We start from the raw sequence: 18,229 nt of genomic DNA on the forward strand, positions 1-18,229 counted from the left end.
TCTTTCAGAATTTTCCACAGTTGATTGTGATCCACACAATCAAAGGCTTTGGCATAGTCAATAAAGCAGAAATAGATGTTTTTCTGGAACTCTCTTCCTTTTTCCATGATCCAGAGGATGTTGGCAATTTGATCTCTGGCTCCTCTGCCTTTTCTAAAACCAGCTTGAACATCTGGAAGTTCACGGTTCACATACTGCTGAAGCCTGGCTTGGAGAATTTTAAGCATTACTTTACTAGTATGTGAGATGAGTGCAATGGTGCGGTAGTTTGAGCATTCTTTGGCATTGCCTTTCTTTGGGATTGGAATGAAAACTAGTCTCTGATCACCATGCAGTAAAATTAAAAATCCATAAGAAAAGTTTGAAAGTGAGAGTGTTAGCCACTCAGTCGTGTCTGACCTTTTGTGACCCCATGGCTCCTCTGACCATGGAATTCTCCAGGCAAGAATACTGGAGTGGATAGCCTTTCCCTTTTCCAGGGGATCTTCCCTACCCAGGGATCAAACCCAAATCTTCTGCATTGCAGGCAGTTTCTTTACCATCTGAGCCACCTGGGAAGAAAAGTTTAAATGGAAATAAAATACAACTAATAAATTTAATTTTTTTAAATTTATATTAAAAATGCTCAAAATTCTCCAAGCCAGGCTTCAGCAATATGTGAACCGTGAACTTCCAGATGTTCAAGCTGGTTTTAGAAAAGGCAGAGGAGCCAGAGATCAAATTGCCAACATCCTCTGGATCATGGAAAAAGGAAGAGAGTTCCAGAAAAACATCTATTTCTGCTTTATTGACTATGCCAAAGCCTTTGATTGTGTGGATCACAATCAACTGTGGAAAATTCTGAAAGAGATGGGAATACCAGACCACCTGACCTGCCTCTTGAGAAACCTATATGCAGGTCAGGAAGCAACAGTTCAACTGGACATGGAACAACAGACTGGTTCCAAATAGGAAAAGGAGTACGTCAAGGCTGTATATTGTCACCCTGCTTATTTAACTTTTATGCAGAGTACATCATGAGAAACGCTGGACTGGAAGAAACACAAGCTGGAATCAAGATTGCCAGAAGAAATATCAGTAACCTCAGATATGCAGATGACACCACCCTTATGGCAGAAAGTGAAGAGGAATTAAAAAGCCTCTTGATGAAAGTGAAAGAGGAGAGTGAAAAAGTTGGCTTAAAGCTCAACATTCAGAAAACGAAGATCATGGCATCTGGTCCCATCACTTCATGGGAAATAGATGGGGAAACAGTGTCAGACTTTATTTTTCTGGGCTCCAAAATCACTGGAGATGGTGACTGCAGCCATGAAAGTAAACGACGCTTATTCCTTGGAAGAAAAGTTATGAGCAACCTAGATAGGATATTCAAAAGCAGAGACATTACTCTGCCGACTAAGGTCCGTCTAGTCAAGGCTATGGTTTTTCCAGTGATCATGTATGGATGTGAGAGTTGGACTGTGAAGAAAGCTGAGAGCTGAAGAACTGACGCTTTTGGACTGTGGTGTTGGAGAAGACTCTTGAGAGTCCCTTGGACTGCAAGGAGATCCAACCAGTCCATTCTGAAGGAGATCAGCCCTGGGATTTCTTTGGAAGGAATGATGCTAAAGCTGAAACTCCAGTACTTTGGCCACCTCATGTGAAGAGTTGACTCATTGGAAGAGACTCTGATGCTGGGAAGGATCGGGGGCAGGAGAAGGGGTCGACAGAGGATGAGATGGCTGGATGGCATCACTGACTCAATGGACATGAGTCTGGGTGAATTCTGGGAGTTGGTGATGGACAGGGAGGCCTGGCGTGCTGCAATTCATGGGGTCGCAAAGAGTTGGCCACGACTGAGCGACTGAACTGAACTGAAGAACATTTATACGGAAATGCAACTGTTCAGGAATTTTTTTAACTTGAAGGCAAAACCAGAAAATACATACCAGTCTACAGATCATATGTGGCAGTTGTCAAAACTTGATGGTAGAGGATGTAAACACACTTACCTGTATTTAATATGTAACAAATCAGGTGAAAATAGAATGGTGAAAGAAATAATTATCGCTACATTCGTAAGGGAAATGGATAATAATGGCATGTGAATAGCAAATGCTTACTCAGACCATTTATAACAAAACATTCCAGACAGGTTAAAGTTAAATCCACACATGTATACACATACACAACCATTAAAAAAATAAACCCACAGCAGAAGAATATAAAAGTGTTTTCCCGCCCTGTCTACTGAGACACTGGTGTCAGTGTGGGTTTCAGAGGAAACAGACCTCTGAACATCGGTGAGCTCAGTTTCCTATCTGTACAGTATAAGCGCATGTGTGTGTGCGTGCTAAGTCGCTTCAGTCGTGTCTGACTCTTTGTGACCTCATAGACTGCAGCCCATCAGGCTCCTCTGTCCAAGGGATTCTCCAGGCAGCAATACCAGAGTGGCTTGCCACACCCTCCTCCAGGAGATCTTCCCAACCCATGGATCAAACCCACGTCTCATGTCTCTTGCGCTGGCAAGTGGGTTCTTTACTACTAGCACCACCAGGGAAGCTCCATGATGTAGGTAAAAATACCCAGTTCACAAGAATCAGAGCCACCTCGTGGCCCCCACTTTAACCTCTGTAGTGGACTTCCTCAGACTGGGTACTGGGATTGCAATGGGGCATCTTCAAGAACAGATGCCCTTGGGGAGAAAGATTTGAGTCAAGTAACCATATAAGTATGTAATTAAAGAAAGTATGGGAGGCTATAAGAATAGAACACATTTTTAAAATTTGCAAACATCTCTATATAAACATAAAGAAAAGCAATGGAGTGGAAGAACACTTCATGATAAATATGAAAAATAATATCAAAATATATATGAAACTGATTTTTAGAAGTTTAAGAAAGCCCAGCCTCTGGCAAATACAAATACAGATGTGGCATTAGCAGAGGACTTGAAAAAGAATATACGGCACACGTACCAGATCATGCCCATTGGCCCAGAGCTGATGAAGAGCTACCAAACCACAACACACTGACATCATCAAACCTTTCAGCCAGCAGTTCCCCTGATTGAAGGAAGAAAGAGAGAGAGGAAGGGAGAGGAGGAGGGAAGGAAAGAAGGAAGGGAGGGAAGGGGAAAAAAGAAAAACCCTATTCGTATCAAGATGTTTTACCTATATGATTTGCAAGCACACAACACTTAAGACAGCCCAAATCCTGACTGTGAACCATTACTGTGTCAGACTACTTGTTGTTTGGTCACGAAGCCATGTCTGACTCTTTGTGACCCCATGGACTGCAACACACCAGACTTGACTGTCCTTCACTAGCTCCTGGAGTTTGCTCAAGCTCATGTCCATTGAGCTGGTGATGCCATCCAACCATCTCATCCTCTGTCGCCCCCTTCTCCTCCTGCCGTTGATCTTTCCCAGCATTAGGGTCTTTTCCAATGAGTGAGTCACTCTTTGCATCAGAAAAACTTATGGAAAAAATTATACAAAATAACACTGCATGAAAAAGTTGATCACAAGATAATCAGTGCACATCGATTCTAACTAAGCATAAACTTTGCCAGAAGTATCTGAAAGTCTAGGAGAATAGTAGAAGTATTTGCCCATTTGCTGTAGGTTTGACATTTTTGGTGAACTCATGTTGTATCATTGGGTAAATACTCTATTTTTTTAAAGGACTGATTTCACAAAAGAACTTTCACAAATGAACTTATTTGCAAAACAGAAATAGAGTCACAGATGTAGAAAACAAGCTTATGGTTATCAAGGAAGAAAGTGGGGGAGAAGAATAAATTGGGAGCTCGGGACTGACATACACATATGTAAAATGGCTTTCCAGGTGCCGCAGCAGTAAAGAATACACCTGTCGATGCAGGAGACGCAGGAGATGTGGGTTTGATCCCTGGGTCAGGAATATCCCCTCGGATAGGAAATGGACAACTAATACGAACCTACTGTATAACAGAGAACTCTACCCAATGCTCTGTAATGAACTATATGAGAAACGAGTCTTTAAAAAAGAGTGGATCTGTGTATATGTACCATATAACTGATTCACTTTGCTGTGCCGCAGAAACTAACACAACTTTGTAAATCAATTATACGCCATAAAAATTAGAAACAAAAACTAGGAAGAACCTTCAGCATTCTACCCACGTAAGCTGGATGCTGCCCAGGTCATCTCCAGACTGGATTCTTAGGTCTCAGCCCCAGATTTCCAAGCGAGTGAGAGCAGGTGTACGAAGGGTAGAGGGCTGGCAGGGCAGGCAGCAGGGGCGCCTTCTGCAGGACACAGCTGCCCGCCGGCTTCTGGCCTGGGGCGCGTCTTATCTCATGAGCTCATGTGAAAGCCCCACGCCTCCAGGTCTTCAGCGAACACTTGCCATCCTTTTCCTGTCACCACCCAGCTCTGCCCCTGCGCCATGAGCTCATCGCTGCTGGGCAAGTCCTCCTGAGGTCAGATAACGGCCAGGGGCAGCTCTTTTCCCAGCCTCCTGCTCCTTGCCCCGTGCCCCCGGGAGACACAGGGCTGCCCTGACTCCCACTCCATGGTTCCGCAGAACAGAGACTTGTGTGTGAGTGCCGTCAAGGTCCTGGAGGTGAACGGGCCCTCCCAGTCTGCCCCACACCCCTGTCATGGCCTTGCCTGTTCTGAGAACTGCTCAGCCTCTGTGACCAGACAGACCCCTGCCCACCCCCGCGCCACCGTCTTTGTTTCCATCTCAGTCCCAGACTCCGCAGCAGCCCTGAGCCCCAGCCTCCCAGGTGGGTGTCAGCCAGAGGAGATGCTGGGGGAGGGGGTCAGAGGCTGGGAGAATCCCTGCTGGAGGCAGAAAGGGTGGTTTCCCTGGCAGCCTGAGGGGAGGGGAGCATGGCTAGGGGGTGCAGCCAGGTTCCTTCTCCAGATGGGTCAAAGCTAGCTCACTCATGGATCTCAGGTGTGAGGGACTCACTCTGGGCCAGGCCCCCGCTGCTGGAAATACAGGGTGGGTCTTCTGCTACCCCAGCCACACTCCCCACCCCCCAACCCCACCCCACGCCAGGCTGCCCGCCAGCATTATCTCCTTAGGGTCTCCCTGGCCTGGCTCTTTTCCTGTGTAGGTGGCTCCTTGCTTTGCTCTTTCAGAACCCACCTCCCATGCCTGCCGGCTGTAGCCGCAGACCACCTAATTGCATGCGACACCCTGCCCCGCCCCCCACCCCCACACACACTGAAGCTGCTTTCCTGACATTAGAGCTGTGTTTCCCCAGACCTTACGACCCCAGGGTTTCCAAGCGATCCAGGCCTGTCCCATCCAGACCTCCCAGAAATTAAATAGGAAAGAATGAGGAGAGGGACAGTACCGTCCTGGAGAACCAGCTGCTGACAGATACGACAAAGGCCCCAGGATTCAAAGTCCCACTCCCACCCCATGGATGGCCCCAGAGTGGCCGGGGAGCCGTGTCCGCACCTCTGCCAAGCCGCTCACCACGTTCCCACGGGAGCCCGAGCGCAGCGTGGAGACAGCTGTTCCTCCCAGCAGATGCTCGCAGGGAGGGGGCGCCTGCTCCCAGCCCATCCCCGTGACTCGTGGAGTCCGGCCAGCTCACCCATTAGACTGGAGCAGCCTGAAGAGCCCCGAGTAGTATGGCTTGAGGGCAGAGCGAGTGGCTGGTCACTGCCTCCACGACCCCATTTGCAAAGTGGGGGCAACTGGTCATTTTGCCAGCACCTTCCCCCCAACGAGGACAGAGGCTGTGTCTGCCCAGGCTGTCCCCCTGTCCTGGCCTAGGACAGTGCTGGCCGCTTGTCTCTGATCATTTATGGAGTGCCCACTCTGTGACAGGCAGGAAGCTGGGGCTACTGAGATAGACACAGGAGGCCCCTGAGAAGCTGACAGGAGCAGAGAAGGAAGCCCCGCAGGTGCCAGGGCTGGGTCCCTGCTGTCCGTGCTGAACCCGAGGAGAGGCCCATGGGCATCAACCGGCCCGGAAAGAGACGGTGCTCTGCAGAGTCATGACACCAAGATCCCACAGCATTTCAGGTCCAGGCCAGGCCCTTCTATTTGAAACCAGGCAGCCCTACAGCGTCTCCTGCCCCAGCAGCGCTCAGAAACCAGTCCCAAGGGTCTCACACCCTTGTCCGTGACCCTCACCTCCCGGCCAGTTCTCAGTGATCAGCCCTGGCCAGGCCATCCCGGCCTGACAGCTTCTCTGCTGCCCTGCAGGCCGCACCATATGAAAACTCGAAGAGGACGAAGAGGAGGTGGCATGCCCACGGTCCACACAGGCCCTAGCACCTGGGGTCCTGGGGCCAGGATGGCCAGCGTACGATGCTTAATCCCTCTGAGTCAAGATCCTCCGGTAAAAAGAAGCGGCAGGACCCCAGCCTCTGGGCTCCTTGACCCGGGCCCTGTTCTCTGAAGCCCGGTGCCCCTTCTCCCAGCCCAGAGTGCAGACTCTCAGCCTTCCACCCCCCGCTTTCCTGACTCAGCCACCACCCAGCTTCCTGGATTTTCTCATAACACATCACTCACCACCCCGTGTTGCTTTTAGCTCCATGAAGACTTTTCTGCTTGAGAAACACATTTGGATCTAATGGGGTAAGAAGGTGCTGAAGTTAAAAATATTTGCTTAATTTAATAATATGTATGTGCTATGTCACATCCATTCTCCTGAAGTTAACTCTCTCCCACTGGGCTGTGAGCTCGGGTCAGAGGCTGTCTACTCCCACAGAATCAGGGTGATATTTTTAGTCATCTTATAAAATAATTTAAAACAGACTTTTCAGGACAACCCAGCCAGCACAGGCAGCTTGGACCCGAGCATCAAATGTTGTCCTGACTATTTGCTTTCTGTTTCCATAGGGGAACCACTCCATCTCTCCTCCTCGTGCTTCTCTCCATATTGTCCCTTCACCCTTGTATCCATCACTGAAGGTGCAGGAAGAAGGCCAATGTCCCTAGATGTCCTTACCTTCACGTCAGGCGCTGTCAAGGGGGTGGGGGTAGGGCGGGGCGCAGTTCTGGCAGACTAGTTATTCCAGGAATGAAATGTTGGAGAGGTCGGGCTGTGGGCACCAGCACCTGGGTAACCCTGAGGATCATTCAGGGTACTTGTGTGTGCATGCTAAGTCGCTTCAGTCGTGTCTGACTCTTTGCAACCCTTTAGACTGTAGCCTGCCAGGCTCCTCTGTCCATGGAATTCTCCAGGCAAGAATACTAGAGTGGGTCGCCACGCCCTCCTCCAGGGGATCTTCCCCACCCAGGGACTGAAACTGAATCTCCTTTGTCTCCTGCATTTGGCAGGCAGGATCTTTATCACCAGGACCACCTGGGAAGACTTTCAGGGTACTTACTTACAAGGAAAGAATCCTGACTCTGGCTGTAGGTCAAGTAGGAAAAGAATCTACTTAAAGGGTATTGTGTAGAGACTTCTCTGTGCAGGGGTTAAGACTCCTTGCTCCCAATGCAGGGAGCACAGGTTCGATCCCTGTTCGGGGAATTAAGATTCCACATGCTACAGAGCACATAGAAGGGGCGGGGGGGCAGGTGGGTATCAGGCTTGGAAACAACCTATCCAGGACTAATCCAGCTACAAAATGGGTCTGGCGAGGCTGCCACTGCCACCAGCTTGCATAATAGCACTGCAACATTGAACCCAGGCGCCCTAGGAAGTGCTCCTGCAGCATGTTGGAGAGTGTTCTGCACGGCCCTGACTTCAGGAATGGCTCCTCGTTTAAAAACTAGGGCTGGCCCATCTGGCTGGGGGACTCCAGGTCACACACCAGTGCAATCTGTGGGGGTGGGGGCTTGGGGACAAGCATTTGGCATCTCAGCTTCTTCAACAGGCCAAGAGCCAAGCAGCAAACACCCACTGACTTGCGTCGACTACACACAGACTCTCCCCTCCTCACCATCTCCGAGCACCCCAAGCCCCCAAAGCAATTGCTTAATCTGAAGTTCTAAACCCTGCTCAACTCAAAGCAGGGGCCTGCTCTCTTAAATTACTTCACCCACAAGGAAAAGAGGTTGTCATTTGTAGGGCAAGACCCTTCTTCTCCTTGCCCAGCCTGAACTGGGACACAGGGGCCTTCCCGGGCGATCCAAGAGGAAAGGTTTGTTGTATGGTATTATTGCACATGAAGCTCAAGAAAGAATTCACACAGGCACTGGGGTGGTTTTCAAACAATTTATGGACCTTGGGCTTAAAAGTGTTTTCTAATCCCTGTGGAGACCAGATTGCAAAAAAGTATGTTCCTCCAAGCCTTGTTAGCATCTGGCTTGGTCATGACCCTCTGTTGCTAGGGTTTTCTGGTCATTTTCATTTCATAAATTGACTGTTCACCAGAAAGTAGTTGGTGATCACACACTCTGAGAGCAGAAATCTGCAGAGGAGTTTCTGGCTTGGAAAATCCAGAGAGGTGACTGCTTGAGGTGCCTGGTGGCCCTGGGTCCCGGCAGCCCCATCCTAGAGTGCCTTCTGCCAAAGGGCAAAATTAAGAGGCTTCTGGAAGTCACCTGGGGGCCCTTCTCTTCCTGGGAGAAGCCCCCTTCCTTGAAGACTGTGGCCTCCAACGAATCTGAAACCCTGTCTCCAAGACCACATGGTAGACAGCCTCCTTCTGGTACCCACCAAGAGGGTGGGCTCACTGCACTCAGGGACCCCCAGGCCAGCAAGAAGTAGCTCTCTGCTTGGAAAAGCTCCATATGACCAATATTCTAGCAGAAACCCAGCCAAGGCAAGCTCAGTCCCCAGGGCACGGAGCCTGGGAGCAAATCCATTCCCTCTGCAAACATCTGGTGCACGCACCACGCTGAGGTCAGGATGCTGAACTGTCTTCTGCTGGGAAGGGCCCTCTCCCTCACCACCCGGTTCACTTTCTCAGGGTTTAGGCCTCAGCCTCTCCTCCCTCACCTGCCTGTTGATAGCCACAGAGGGAGCACTTGTCCCCCTCCCCACCACCCACTACCCTCAGGGAACTGAGCCGATCTGCAGGGCCTGTCTGTCTTTTATTTTTGAAAAGGAAAAAAAAGGAGGGGTTGCAAGGGATAAACTCTGACGTCATGGGCCGGCGTCGGACATGAGGGTTGGAGGCCATCTGGAGCAGGTGCTGGCAGGGCCCCTGGGAAAGGAGAGAGAGGGCAGCTGGTTCACTGGGTGGGGGGTGTCCTGGGGTCAAAGACCTCACGGCATGATGAAGCTAAGCTTTTCTGGAATTTCTGGCCTGGGAAGGATGGATGATGCTGCCTTGGCCTCTGGCTCCTCTCCTAAAGCCAGGCCCTATAGGTGCAGGACTCCTGGAAGAGGTCCAAGCTCAAGGAGACCTGGCCAGGTGGTGCCCTTGCACCCTCCATGGGTCCCCATCACCAACAGATCTGGGAGTCTCAGGGTTGCAGGGCCCTCCCACCTGGGAGGTGTGTCTGGTGCACTGACATCGAGAACCCTCTTCTGCCCTGGCTGCTTCCTCTTGCCTTCGTCTAGGATTCTGAAACTTCTTGACAGGGCCTCCAGACTCATCTGCCCCCATCCAAGAAGCAAGGAAAGCTTTTCCCCCTGATTCAGGTGGTGAAACTGAAGGCCGCATGCAGTGATGGGATTGGCGAGGGTCCCACTGCAATTTCCCGGCCCGGCCTCCTTGAGATCTGCTCACCGCCTGTTCAGTGTCCTCTCTGGGAAGTTATGCAACTGGAAGGGGGCCCCCTCGGGATGAAATAATTGCAGAGAAAAACAGATGGGCCTCTGGAGCAATCTTCCCTCCTCTGTGTGCCTGAGAATCCTCCGTAGGACCAGGAGGGGGCGCTGTTACACGGGGCGCTTGTTCCCCATCCTGGGGAAGGGGCTGGACAATCCTCTCAGCCACACATTCCCCAGCCTCCTTAAAGGTTATACACACATTTCTTACCTCATCAAGGCCCCCTCTCATCTCTGCGCGTGGGTGCTCAGTCGCGACCGACTCTTTGCGACCCTATGGACTGTAGCCCACCAGGCTCCTCTGTCCCTGGGGATTCTCCAGGCAAGAATACTGGAATGGATTGCCATGCCCTCCTCCAGGGGGTCTTCCCACCCAGAGTCTGAACCCCAGAGTCTCCTGCATCTTCTGCATCACAGGCGGACTCTTTACCACTGAGCCACCCATTTCTACAGGGTCCTCATAAAGGACTGACATCAACTGCCCCCTGGAAGGGCCGACCCATGGTAGGCCTAAGGATCTAACCTTGCCCTTGTGGAGGAAGGAGAAAAAAGGAAGAGGGGCCAATAAGAATGGAGTCTTTTCTCTCCATGTCCCCACCTTTCAGAGGTTCAGGAGAAAGAAGAGGTCCCAGGCATGCTACTTTGGGGTGCCTGGAGCTTGGCACAATTCAGCCTGGCTCTGACTTTTCCTACTCCCTCTCTATGCCTCCTCCACAACTGATCACTCTCTTTTGGCCCCATCGATCAAGCCCCATCCCCTAAGCTTGCTTGCCCTCCTTATCCTCAGGAGCACAACACCCCCAACCCTTGGAAGACAAGCCCCTCCCCCTCTTTATCCCAGCTCCTTGTCTCTACCTGCCTCTCTCCTAACTCTGCCCTCCTCTGGGGACTCTTACCCAAAGACCTCCCCCACTTTCTTTCCCTAAGTCTGAGTACTCGTGTTTTTCTTTCATTGCCCCCTCTAAGCCTGGGTGCACGCCCCCTCCATTAACCCAAAGGGAGTAACTCTGTTTTCCGTCTGTCTCCCTCCTCTCCTTCCTCTCCTCCTGCCTGCCAGGTGTCCTTTCCCAGCTCAGAACACAATTTTCCTTCTCTGGGAAGCTTGCCCTCCTAGCCAAGCTGGGGAAACTGCCTGTCTCCCTGCCATTGTCCTTTTCAGCCCACAAAGCTAGTGTCTGTTGCCTGGGGATTGGGAGGAGGGGGCTCTGCCAGGATGGAACCCTACAGGTTGCATGTATGTTCAGTGAATACTTGGGGGAATCAGTGGATGGAGAAGTGACAAATGACAAGACTCCCTACAGAACGGCCAGGCTCCTGAGACCCAGTGACTTTTTCTCCTTTGCCATCAAGAGGAGTTATCACACTGGGCATTCAATAAAGGGCCACAAACAGCTCGCGTTTAGCTGCTCAGTGGTTCCAACTTTCCCAGGTCTAGCCTCTGGGGCCAGAGCAAGAAAGAACAGACCTTATGGAGGAAAAAATAGGAAGAAGGAATCTGAGTCCCAGGTCTAGCCCAGGAAGCAGAGAGAGCCTTCTCTGTAGCTTTCTGAGCAAGGAAACGGGGAGGAGGGATGGGGAGCTTCCATTGCCAAGGCAGTCAGGTGCTGACTACCTCCTTCCCTGAAGGTCCCTCCAGCACAATCCTCCCTCTTCTATCCATCCCACCTCTCAGGCCCCAGGGAAGCAGGAACTGCACCCTGATCTGTCCCAGGGAAGCCTCATGCCACAAGTAACTCTTCCAGGATCTGATCTGCCCCAAAGGACCACAGGCCAGTGTTCAGAAGTGAGGGCTCACCAGAAAATTCTTCCACAGACGGGGGCAGGTAGAGCCCAAGGTGTTGATTCTGTCCACCCTGGGATGGGGGTGGGGCAGGGTTGATTTACTGCATGTAATCTCAAAGCTCAAAGAGAGAGGAGACCTACCTAGATGGCTACCCAGCTGTCACCAAGTACAAACAAGGGACACAGAAGACAGGAAGAATCAGCCTACAGATATTCAGATAGAAGGAGATACCTCACACTGTACCGGTGTGACTATAGACAGGCAATCAAGGTGGCTGCCTGGAGGTGGTGAGCCAACTCATCAAAACAGAAAGGACACACTGCTGATGGTCATCTTGGAGTTCAGGAGATCTGCTACCCCAAGCTCAGGCCTCACACATAGGTTATTTCCTAAACAAAGGGACCTGCACTTTCCAGCATAGAATGCCGGGGTGGGAGGAGAAAGCATATCGTTTAGCATCAGCCTTTGCTATGGGATCCACCAAGAGACCCCTGGTTCTCCCGGTCCCTCTTGACTCCGGTAGCCTTCAGGCCTGGGGAGCAGCTTCCTTCCCCCGAAAAAGGTCATCCGGATGCCTCCAACCCTCCGGGTCGTCTTGGCCGCAGGGGTTCACCAGCGCGCCCTCCCCTGGTCTCTGCTCTCCAGCTGAGTCCTGTTCGGAGGCAGTCACGGAGTCACAGATTCCCACACCTCACTCAGTTCTTAGGATCCTCTGTCTCCGCTGCCCATCCCAAATAACTCCTCAGCCTGCGGAGACGCCCTTTCCAGGAGAAGGAGTCTTTGGTGGCAGGGATACTTGGGCGTGTACCGACAACTAGACGGGGACCACTCAGCGGCAGAGAACGCGAACGCGACCACCTGTTACGGCTCACAGAAGCCAGACCTGGCTCGGGGTCCGGTGAAGCTCGCTCCCCAGACTGTGCAGGTGCACAGGACACTGGAGCGACAGCCCCACGCTGCGGATCCTCGCGTGGGTGCAGACTGGGTCAGGCGCGCCCCCGCCGGTGCAGACGGGAGCCATCTGGCGGGTCAGACCCGGGGACGTTCTGTGCAGCCGACCCGGGCTGAGGACGCACTTAGAGTCACCGCGTCCGGCACACGGGGCTTCGGTACACACGCAGGAACACTCGGATCTCAAACACACCCGCAGTTTTCTGGTTTTTGCTCTCACCCGCAGGCGAAAAGCTTGCATTCTCTGGTGTAGGGCTTGCGCTTCCCCTCGGCGGCCCCGGGCAAATCCCTCTCTTCTTGCGCCTCCCTCCCCGACCTCCCGCTCCACCATCCGCCTCCTCAATCTCAAGGCATCGGTGCCTCTCGCCCGTCAGGTGCCCCGGGGAAGAGATTGGCAACAAGGCAGCTCTGAGTGGATTTCGGACTGTGCCAACTTTATGGCTGTGTGCTTTTGGTCAAGTGATTTAATTCCTCTGAGCCCATCTTTGCACCTGCAAAGAGGGAAACTGATCCTTTCCAGGACGAGCGTGTGGGTTGAGGGCCAAGCTTGTGCGCAGGGCACCGGGTGCATGGACTCTTGGCATGCTAGGGCGCGCTCCCTGCAATCCGTGGTTCCTTGTGCGCGCCGCTTTGCAGCTTGGAGCGCAGTCGGGAGAGAGCCCGCCGAGCCGCGGGATCCCTCCAGGGTGGGGTGAGGGTGGGGGCCGAGGGGGAGCCCCCGCAGCCCCCTCCCGGCCCTCGGCGCGCGTGCCATTGGCCCGGACGGCCCTGTGGGCGGGAGGATGACATCAGCGGCAGGTTGGATTATAAAGGCGCGAGCGGAGCCGCGGACTCAGAGCGCACCCAGCCGGCGCCGCGCAGCACTGGGACCCGCGTCCGCATCGCAGCCCGGCCAGACTGCTCCGCGCTCGCCTGCCGGTCGGCCCGCCGGCCCCGCGCACCCTCGCTGCCGCCCGTCTGAGCCCAGGCACCCCACGGGCACCATGCACCTCTCCCAGCTGCTGGCCTGCGCCCTGCTGCTCTCGCTCCTCTCGCTCCGGCCCTCCGAAGCCAAGCCCGGGGCGCCGCCAAAGGTGGGTACTGTCGCGGGGACGTCGGAACCTGTGAGGGGCAATGGGAGGGCTGGGGTGTCTAGGAGGGCGTGGCGCACCGGGATGGGGGGTGAGAGCAGTGGGGGCGGAAGGAAGGCTCTCTCCCTTGAGATGCGCGCGGGGGACAGCTGGGGGGCCCTCGAAGCCCGGACTCGGGATAGCGTCTACAAATGCGCAGCCCCGACCACAGAGTGGTCAGCCCCGCAAGGGGCAAAGGAGAGGAGGGCAAAGGGCTCCCCGAGAGAGCGGACCACGGCGGCCCCGAGGCAGGTGGACGCAGGGCCGAGCTGCCGGACACCTGTGACGGGCGTTCTCCGGACTCCGCGCCGGACCATCGGCTGCCCCGCAGAGTCCCCCGCGCTGCCGCGGCGCGTGCCTTGACCTGCTCGTCCTTTCCCTTGCAAGGTCCCGCGAACTCCGCCCGGCGAGGAGGTGGCCGAGCCCCAGGCTGCGGGCGGCGGTCAGAAGAAGGGCGACAAGACTCCCGGGGGCGGCGGCGCCAATCTCAAGGACGACCGGTCGCGACTGCTTCGGGACCTGCGCGTGGACACCAAGTCCCGGGCGGCGTGGACCCGCCTGCTGCACGAGCACCCCAACGCGCGCAAATACAAAGGAGGCAACAAGAAGGGTTTGTCCAAGGGCTGCTTCGGCCTCAAGCTGGACAGGATCGGCTCCATGAGCGGCCTGGGTTGTTAGTGCGGCGACCCCTGGCGGCGGTGAGTACCACCAACCCTGGCCTCTAGGCGCTCTTGCACACCCAGCACGCCCCGCGAAGCCCCCAGAGCCAAGCCTGTACCCCCTCCCGCAGGCCGGTTCCCCTCTGATCCCGTGGCCCTGGGACCTTTCCTCCTCACGACCAGCCCATCCGGACATAGGACTGTGTGTGTGCTTGACTTTTGCCCCAGGGACATTTATCATCCCATTTTACAGATGGAGAAAATGAGGGAAAAGTAGTCGGGGAACTTTGGCAAGGTCAGAAATGGCTCAGCATGGATGAACCCATCTGACTTCCTCTGGAGAATCAGAGACAGCTTGGTGGGGTCCCACCCACCCCAGGACCACAAAGCAACCAGCAGCATTGGCCCCAGTTCTCCAACTGGGGGTGGGGAGGGGAGAGGTTGAGGGGTGATCCTCGGTTTGTGGGAGCAAAGGAGGAAGGGCATACATACAAGTCAAGGGTAAGTTCGTTTGCCAGCCACTGCATCATGGTGCTGGGTAGTAAGCAGCCCAGGGGTCAGGACAGCTCCCTGGGTCTGTTGTCCCTGTGATGCGACAGACTTGGGGTGACACCTGCCCCTTCCAATAGACAGAATAGCCACTTGTTAGCATCACCATGGGGCATTTCAGCCCCAGAGCATTCTGATTCTTGTCTGGGTCTCTAAACCGTGGCTGTGGGCAAGCTGGCCTGTCCAGGGTCCTGACGCTGCTGCAATCCGTGTGACTTCAGGATCCAACCTCAGTGTTCGTGGCACTATTTCAGGGCAAGGAAACAGAAACTAAAATAAATCTTTTTTTGCCCCAACCTCAAACTCAAACATATCCCAAACTGAGCTCCTCCCTACCCCCTACCCGCCACCCCCACCACGCCTAGGCTCCACACCTGGGTTTCTGGCATAGCCTTCTCCCCCTCCACCAGGCTGGAAACCCCCGTGCTACCTTCTGCCCCTGCCGAGCACTGCATCCTGGCAAGGTTCTGGGCCAAGGTCCTTCCCTCCTTTCCCCACCCTCTCCATCCCCGCTGCCCATCAGTGTCCGTGGACAAACAACATCCAGCCTCTGAAACTGACATTCAGCTGCTTTAGAATCTGACCCCTCCCAGTGTCCAGCCTTGCCTGAGGCCAGCTGCTGTCATTCCCTGTCCCACAGCCTTTCTGTCCCACTCCAGACCAAGCTGTTCTCTCATCCCAGAAGCCATATCAGTGTCCACGCTGTCTTCCCCCAGAGGACAAGAGTTCCCCTCTCTGAAGCTCTCCAGCACAACGCCTGAGGCTTCGATACAGAAAACCTCACCTGAGCTATAGTTGTCTGTGAACTCATGAGCACATTAAGGGCCAGATGCTAGCCAAAGATGATCTGGGGTCTGTAAGATGCCCAAAGGGGCTCTGAAAAATGTTTGTCAATGACCCACAAAACTTGCCTCAACTTAGGGGCACTCCTCACCCACCTGCCCTAGCATTTAGCTGGTGTCTTTCCTCTGCAGCCAGACATGGCCAAGCTGTATGTTCCTCCTGCAAGGGCTTCATCCATCTGAGATCTTGACTTGCTGTGATTCTAGCACGCGTGCCCCAGTCTTTAGAAGCTACCGTTGTGATGGGTTTGTTCTATTCTCTCCTATCTCAGCAACGAAGAGATGGAGCCACAGGCCTTAGACTTTCAACTTGTGATTTAAGCATCAAGTTCCAACTTGAGAATCCAAACAAATGGTATTATGAGTTAGCAGAGGATGGGATAAGGTCCTGGCATCAGGTCAAGAGCCTGCTGTGCACGTCCCCGTAGGTTCCTTGTTCTCAGATGTGGTTGTCTGTGGGTACCAGGTGGGCATGGGGAGAAGGACCTTGAAGGAGGAATTGGGGTTGCTAAGACTTCTTTACCCCTTTGACTGAGGAGGTTTGTCAACTGCCTGGAAGTTCTCTTTTAGCTGAACGCTAACCTCCAACAACCACAACCATCTCAGCCCTACCCTCACCCCTATCGCCGTGAGAAGGCAGAGCATCCTTCCTGTTGCCAGCAGCCTCCTAGTGGAGATGCCCCAGCTATCTCACTGTCTGGGCTAAAAAAGGAAAGACAGCTTAGGGTTCCCTATTGATGAAAGCTCTTCCAAAGCAGTGGCCATGTCTCCACTCAGGAGTTGACTTTGGCTCTAACCAGCCGCCATAATGACTATCGCTGATGGTTATAGCCTTGATTATAAAATGCTAATGACAGAGATGAGGTGTGGAGAATGCCTGAATGAACACCTCACACACATCTATCATCTGTTTAAACACATGGGACGCCCAGAGAAGGGGGCTGGGGGAGAGTTCACCAAGGCCTTGAGGCCCAGGGTCCCTCTGCTCATGCTATCCACCACCGTGCCTCCGAGGTGGCCCCTCCAGTCCCGGGGGACCCTCATACCCGTTCGCCCTCACATCCACTAGCAGAGACCGGGTGCAGCCCCCATCAAATGCCTCTGCTAACCCAGCACACCCACTCATCTCCCCAGGGCAGGTGCCTGATGCCCTTTCCTCTGCTTCTGAAAAGGACCTTTTCTGAGGAGAAGCCAACTGGGGAAGGAAGTGCTGTTTACTGGGCCGCTGTGACCCAGACATTCTGCCAGTGCCCTGTGTGGCAGCACTGGGAGGTGGCTATTATCCCATTTTATGGGTGAGGAAAGCAAGCCTAAAAAGCTCTCCAGAGCCATCCCAGAAGTACTTGTCCGAGTCAGGATTTGGGCCCAGAATTCCCTGCTCTTCAGACGCTTCTCTCCCCCTTCCCTCCACTGTCCCCCAGACTTATAAAGCCAAGGCAAGCACCTGACTGAGGGTTTGCATTGTAGCTAAAATGAAGGGGAGGCGGGGGAGTTTTCCCTTCCCCTTCCCTCACTGTGTCCCACTGAGCACCCAGGGCAAGGCCTGCACTTAGACAGAGGGGTCGGAGGGCTGGCTGACTTTCTGGTTCCACCTGTGCTTGAACAGGAGGTGCCAAGGACACAGCAGGTGACGGCTGAAGGCCTGGGGAGGACCTGAGTGGAAGGGCCTTATCCCTCTGCAGCAAGGCCTCCGTCAGGGCCTGTAGGGCAGTGGTGGAGGGACTACGCCTCCTGCTACAGCTGGAGTGGGAAGAAGGTTCTAGATGTGCCCTGCAGGCAGGCTGGGCTTTCTCAGCTGAGTTCCCCTGGCCCTCTGTGTTTCAGGATTGGGGACTTGCTGCGTTTTGCTGAGGTCACCCTTGGTCATCAGCCTCCTCGCATCTGGAAGCACCTCCAGCGCAATGTGGCTTTTACATTTCTTTTTTTTTTTTTTTCCTGGTACTGGGAATACACAACACCAGCTGTTTTATGATTATTTAGGGAGGGGGGTATGACTTTATCATTTGTTTTTTTTTTTTACTGAAAAATAAAAAGTTATATATTATATATATATTATATACATGAAACACACACACCTACACCAACGCGATGACAAGGGACAGTTTTTAAGAGACTGACAAAACCAGCTGTAAAACATTGCTGTTTGTAAATTCATGTCATGCATAAATGTATTTATGTTGTAAAGCTATTTATATTGTTTATAAAGAGATATTTATAAAAATTTTATTTATGTAACTAAATGAAAGAAGTCAATCATTGTAATGTTTTTGTCTTAACTAGTTGAAAAATGTAAAAAAAAAAAACTCATTCCATGAAGATTTTGAAAGCTGTCTTTATTTACTCATGGCACTTCTTTTTTAGTAATTAGTCTGAGGAGGAGGGAAGAGGTGGAGACAAGGATTTTGCCTCTGAATGGATCTAGCAGCCATGTTCCCAATTCTGGATTGATTTGTATCCAGATCCTCCAGGAATCTTGTTAAAAATACAGAATCCTTCTCCCACCCACCCCCAGTCCACTGAATCCGTGTCTCCCAGGATAGGATTGGCCATGTGGCTTTTGTCCCAAGTGATTCTGATCATCTTGGGCGTGTCAGGAAGCTCTGCTCAGGACACTGGACAGCTGAGAAGTCAGATGTGATGAATTAAATTAAAATTAAATTTAGCTAACAGAGGG

General features: G+C 53.0%; 1 protein-coding gene across 2 annotated transcripts; it reads left to right on the forward strand.

Moving 5' to 3' along the window:
- On the forward strand, positions 13,230–17,871 carry NPPC (natriuretic peptide C). 2 transcript variants are annotated; one of them, XM_018054341.1, is made up of 3 exons: positions 13,230–13,469; positions 13,893–14,203; positions 17,380–17,871. In XM_018054341.1, the coding sequence occupies exons 1-2, from the start codon at positions 13,380–13,382 to the stop codon at positions 14,181–14,183; spliced, it is 381 nt and encodes a 126-aa protein (XP_017909830.1). In that variant the 5' UTR covers positions 13,230–13,379; the 3' UTR covers positions 14,184–14,203; positions 17,380–17,871. The 2 variants fall into 2 exon arrangements, with proteins under 2 accessions (XP_017909830.1, NP_001272608.1); NM_001285679.1 differs by lacking the exon at positions 17,380–17,871 and having other exon boundaries at positions 13,380–13,469; positions 13,893–14,183.

This window comes from Capra hircus, chromosome 2, assembly GCF_001704415.2.
Source record: "Capra hircus breed San Clemente chromosome 2, ASM170441v1, whole genome shotgun sequence".
NCBI classification, from domain to species: domain Eukaryota; kingdom Metazoa; phylum Chordata; class Mammalia; order Artiodactyla; family Bovidae; genus Capra; species Capra hircus.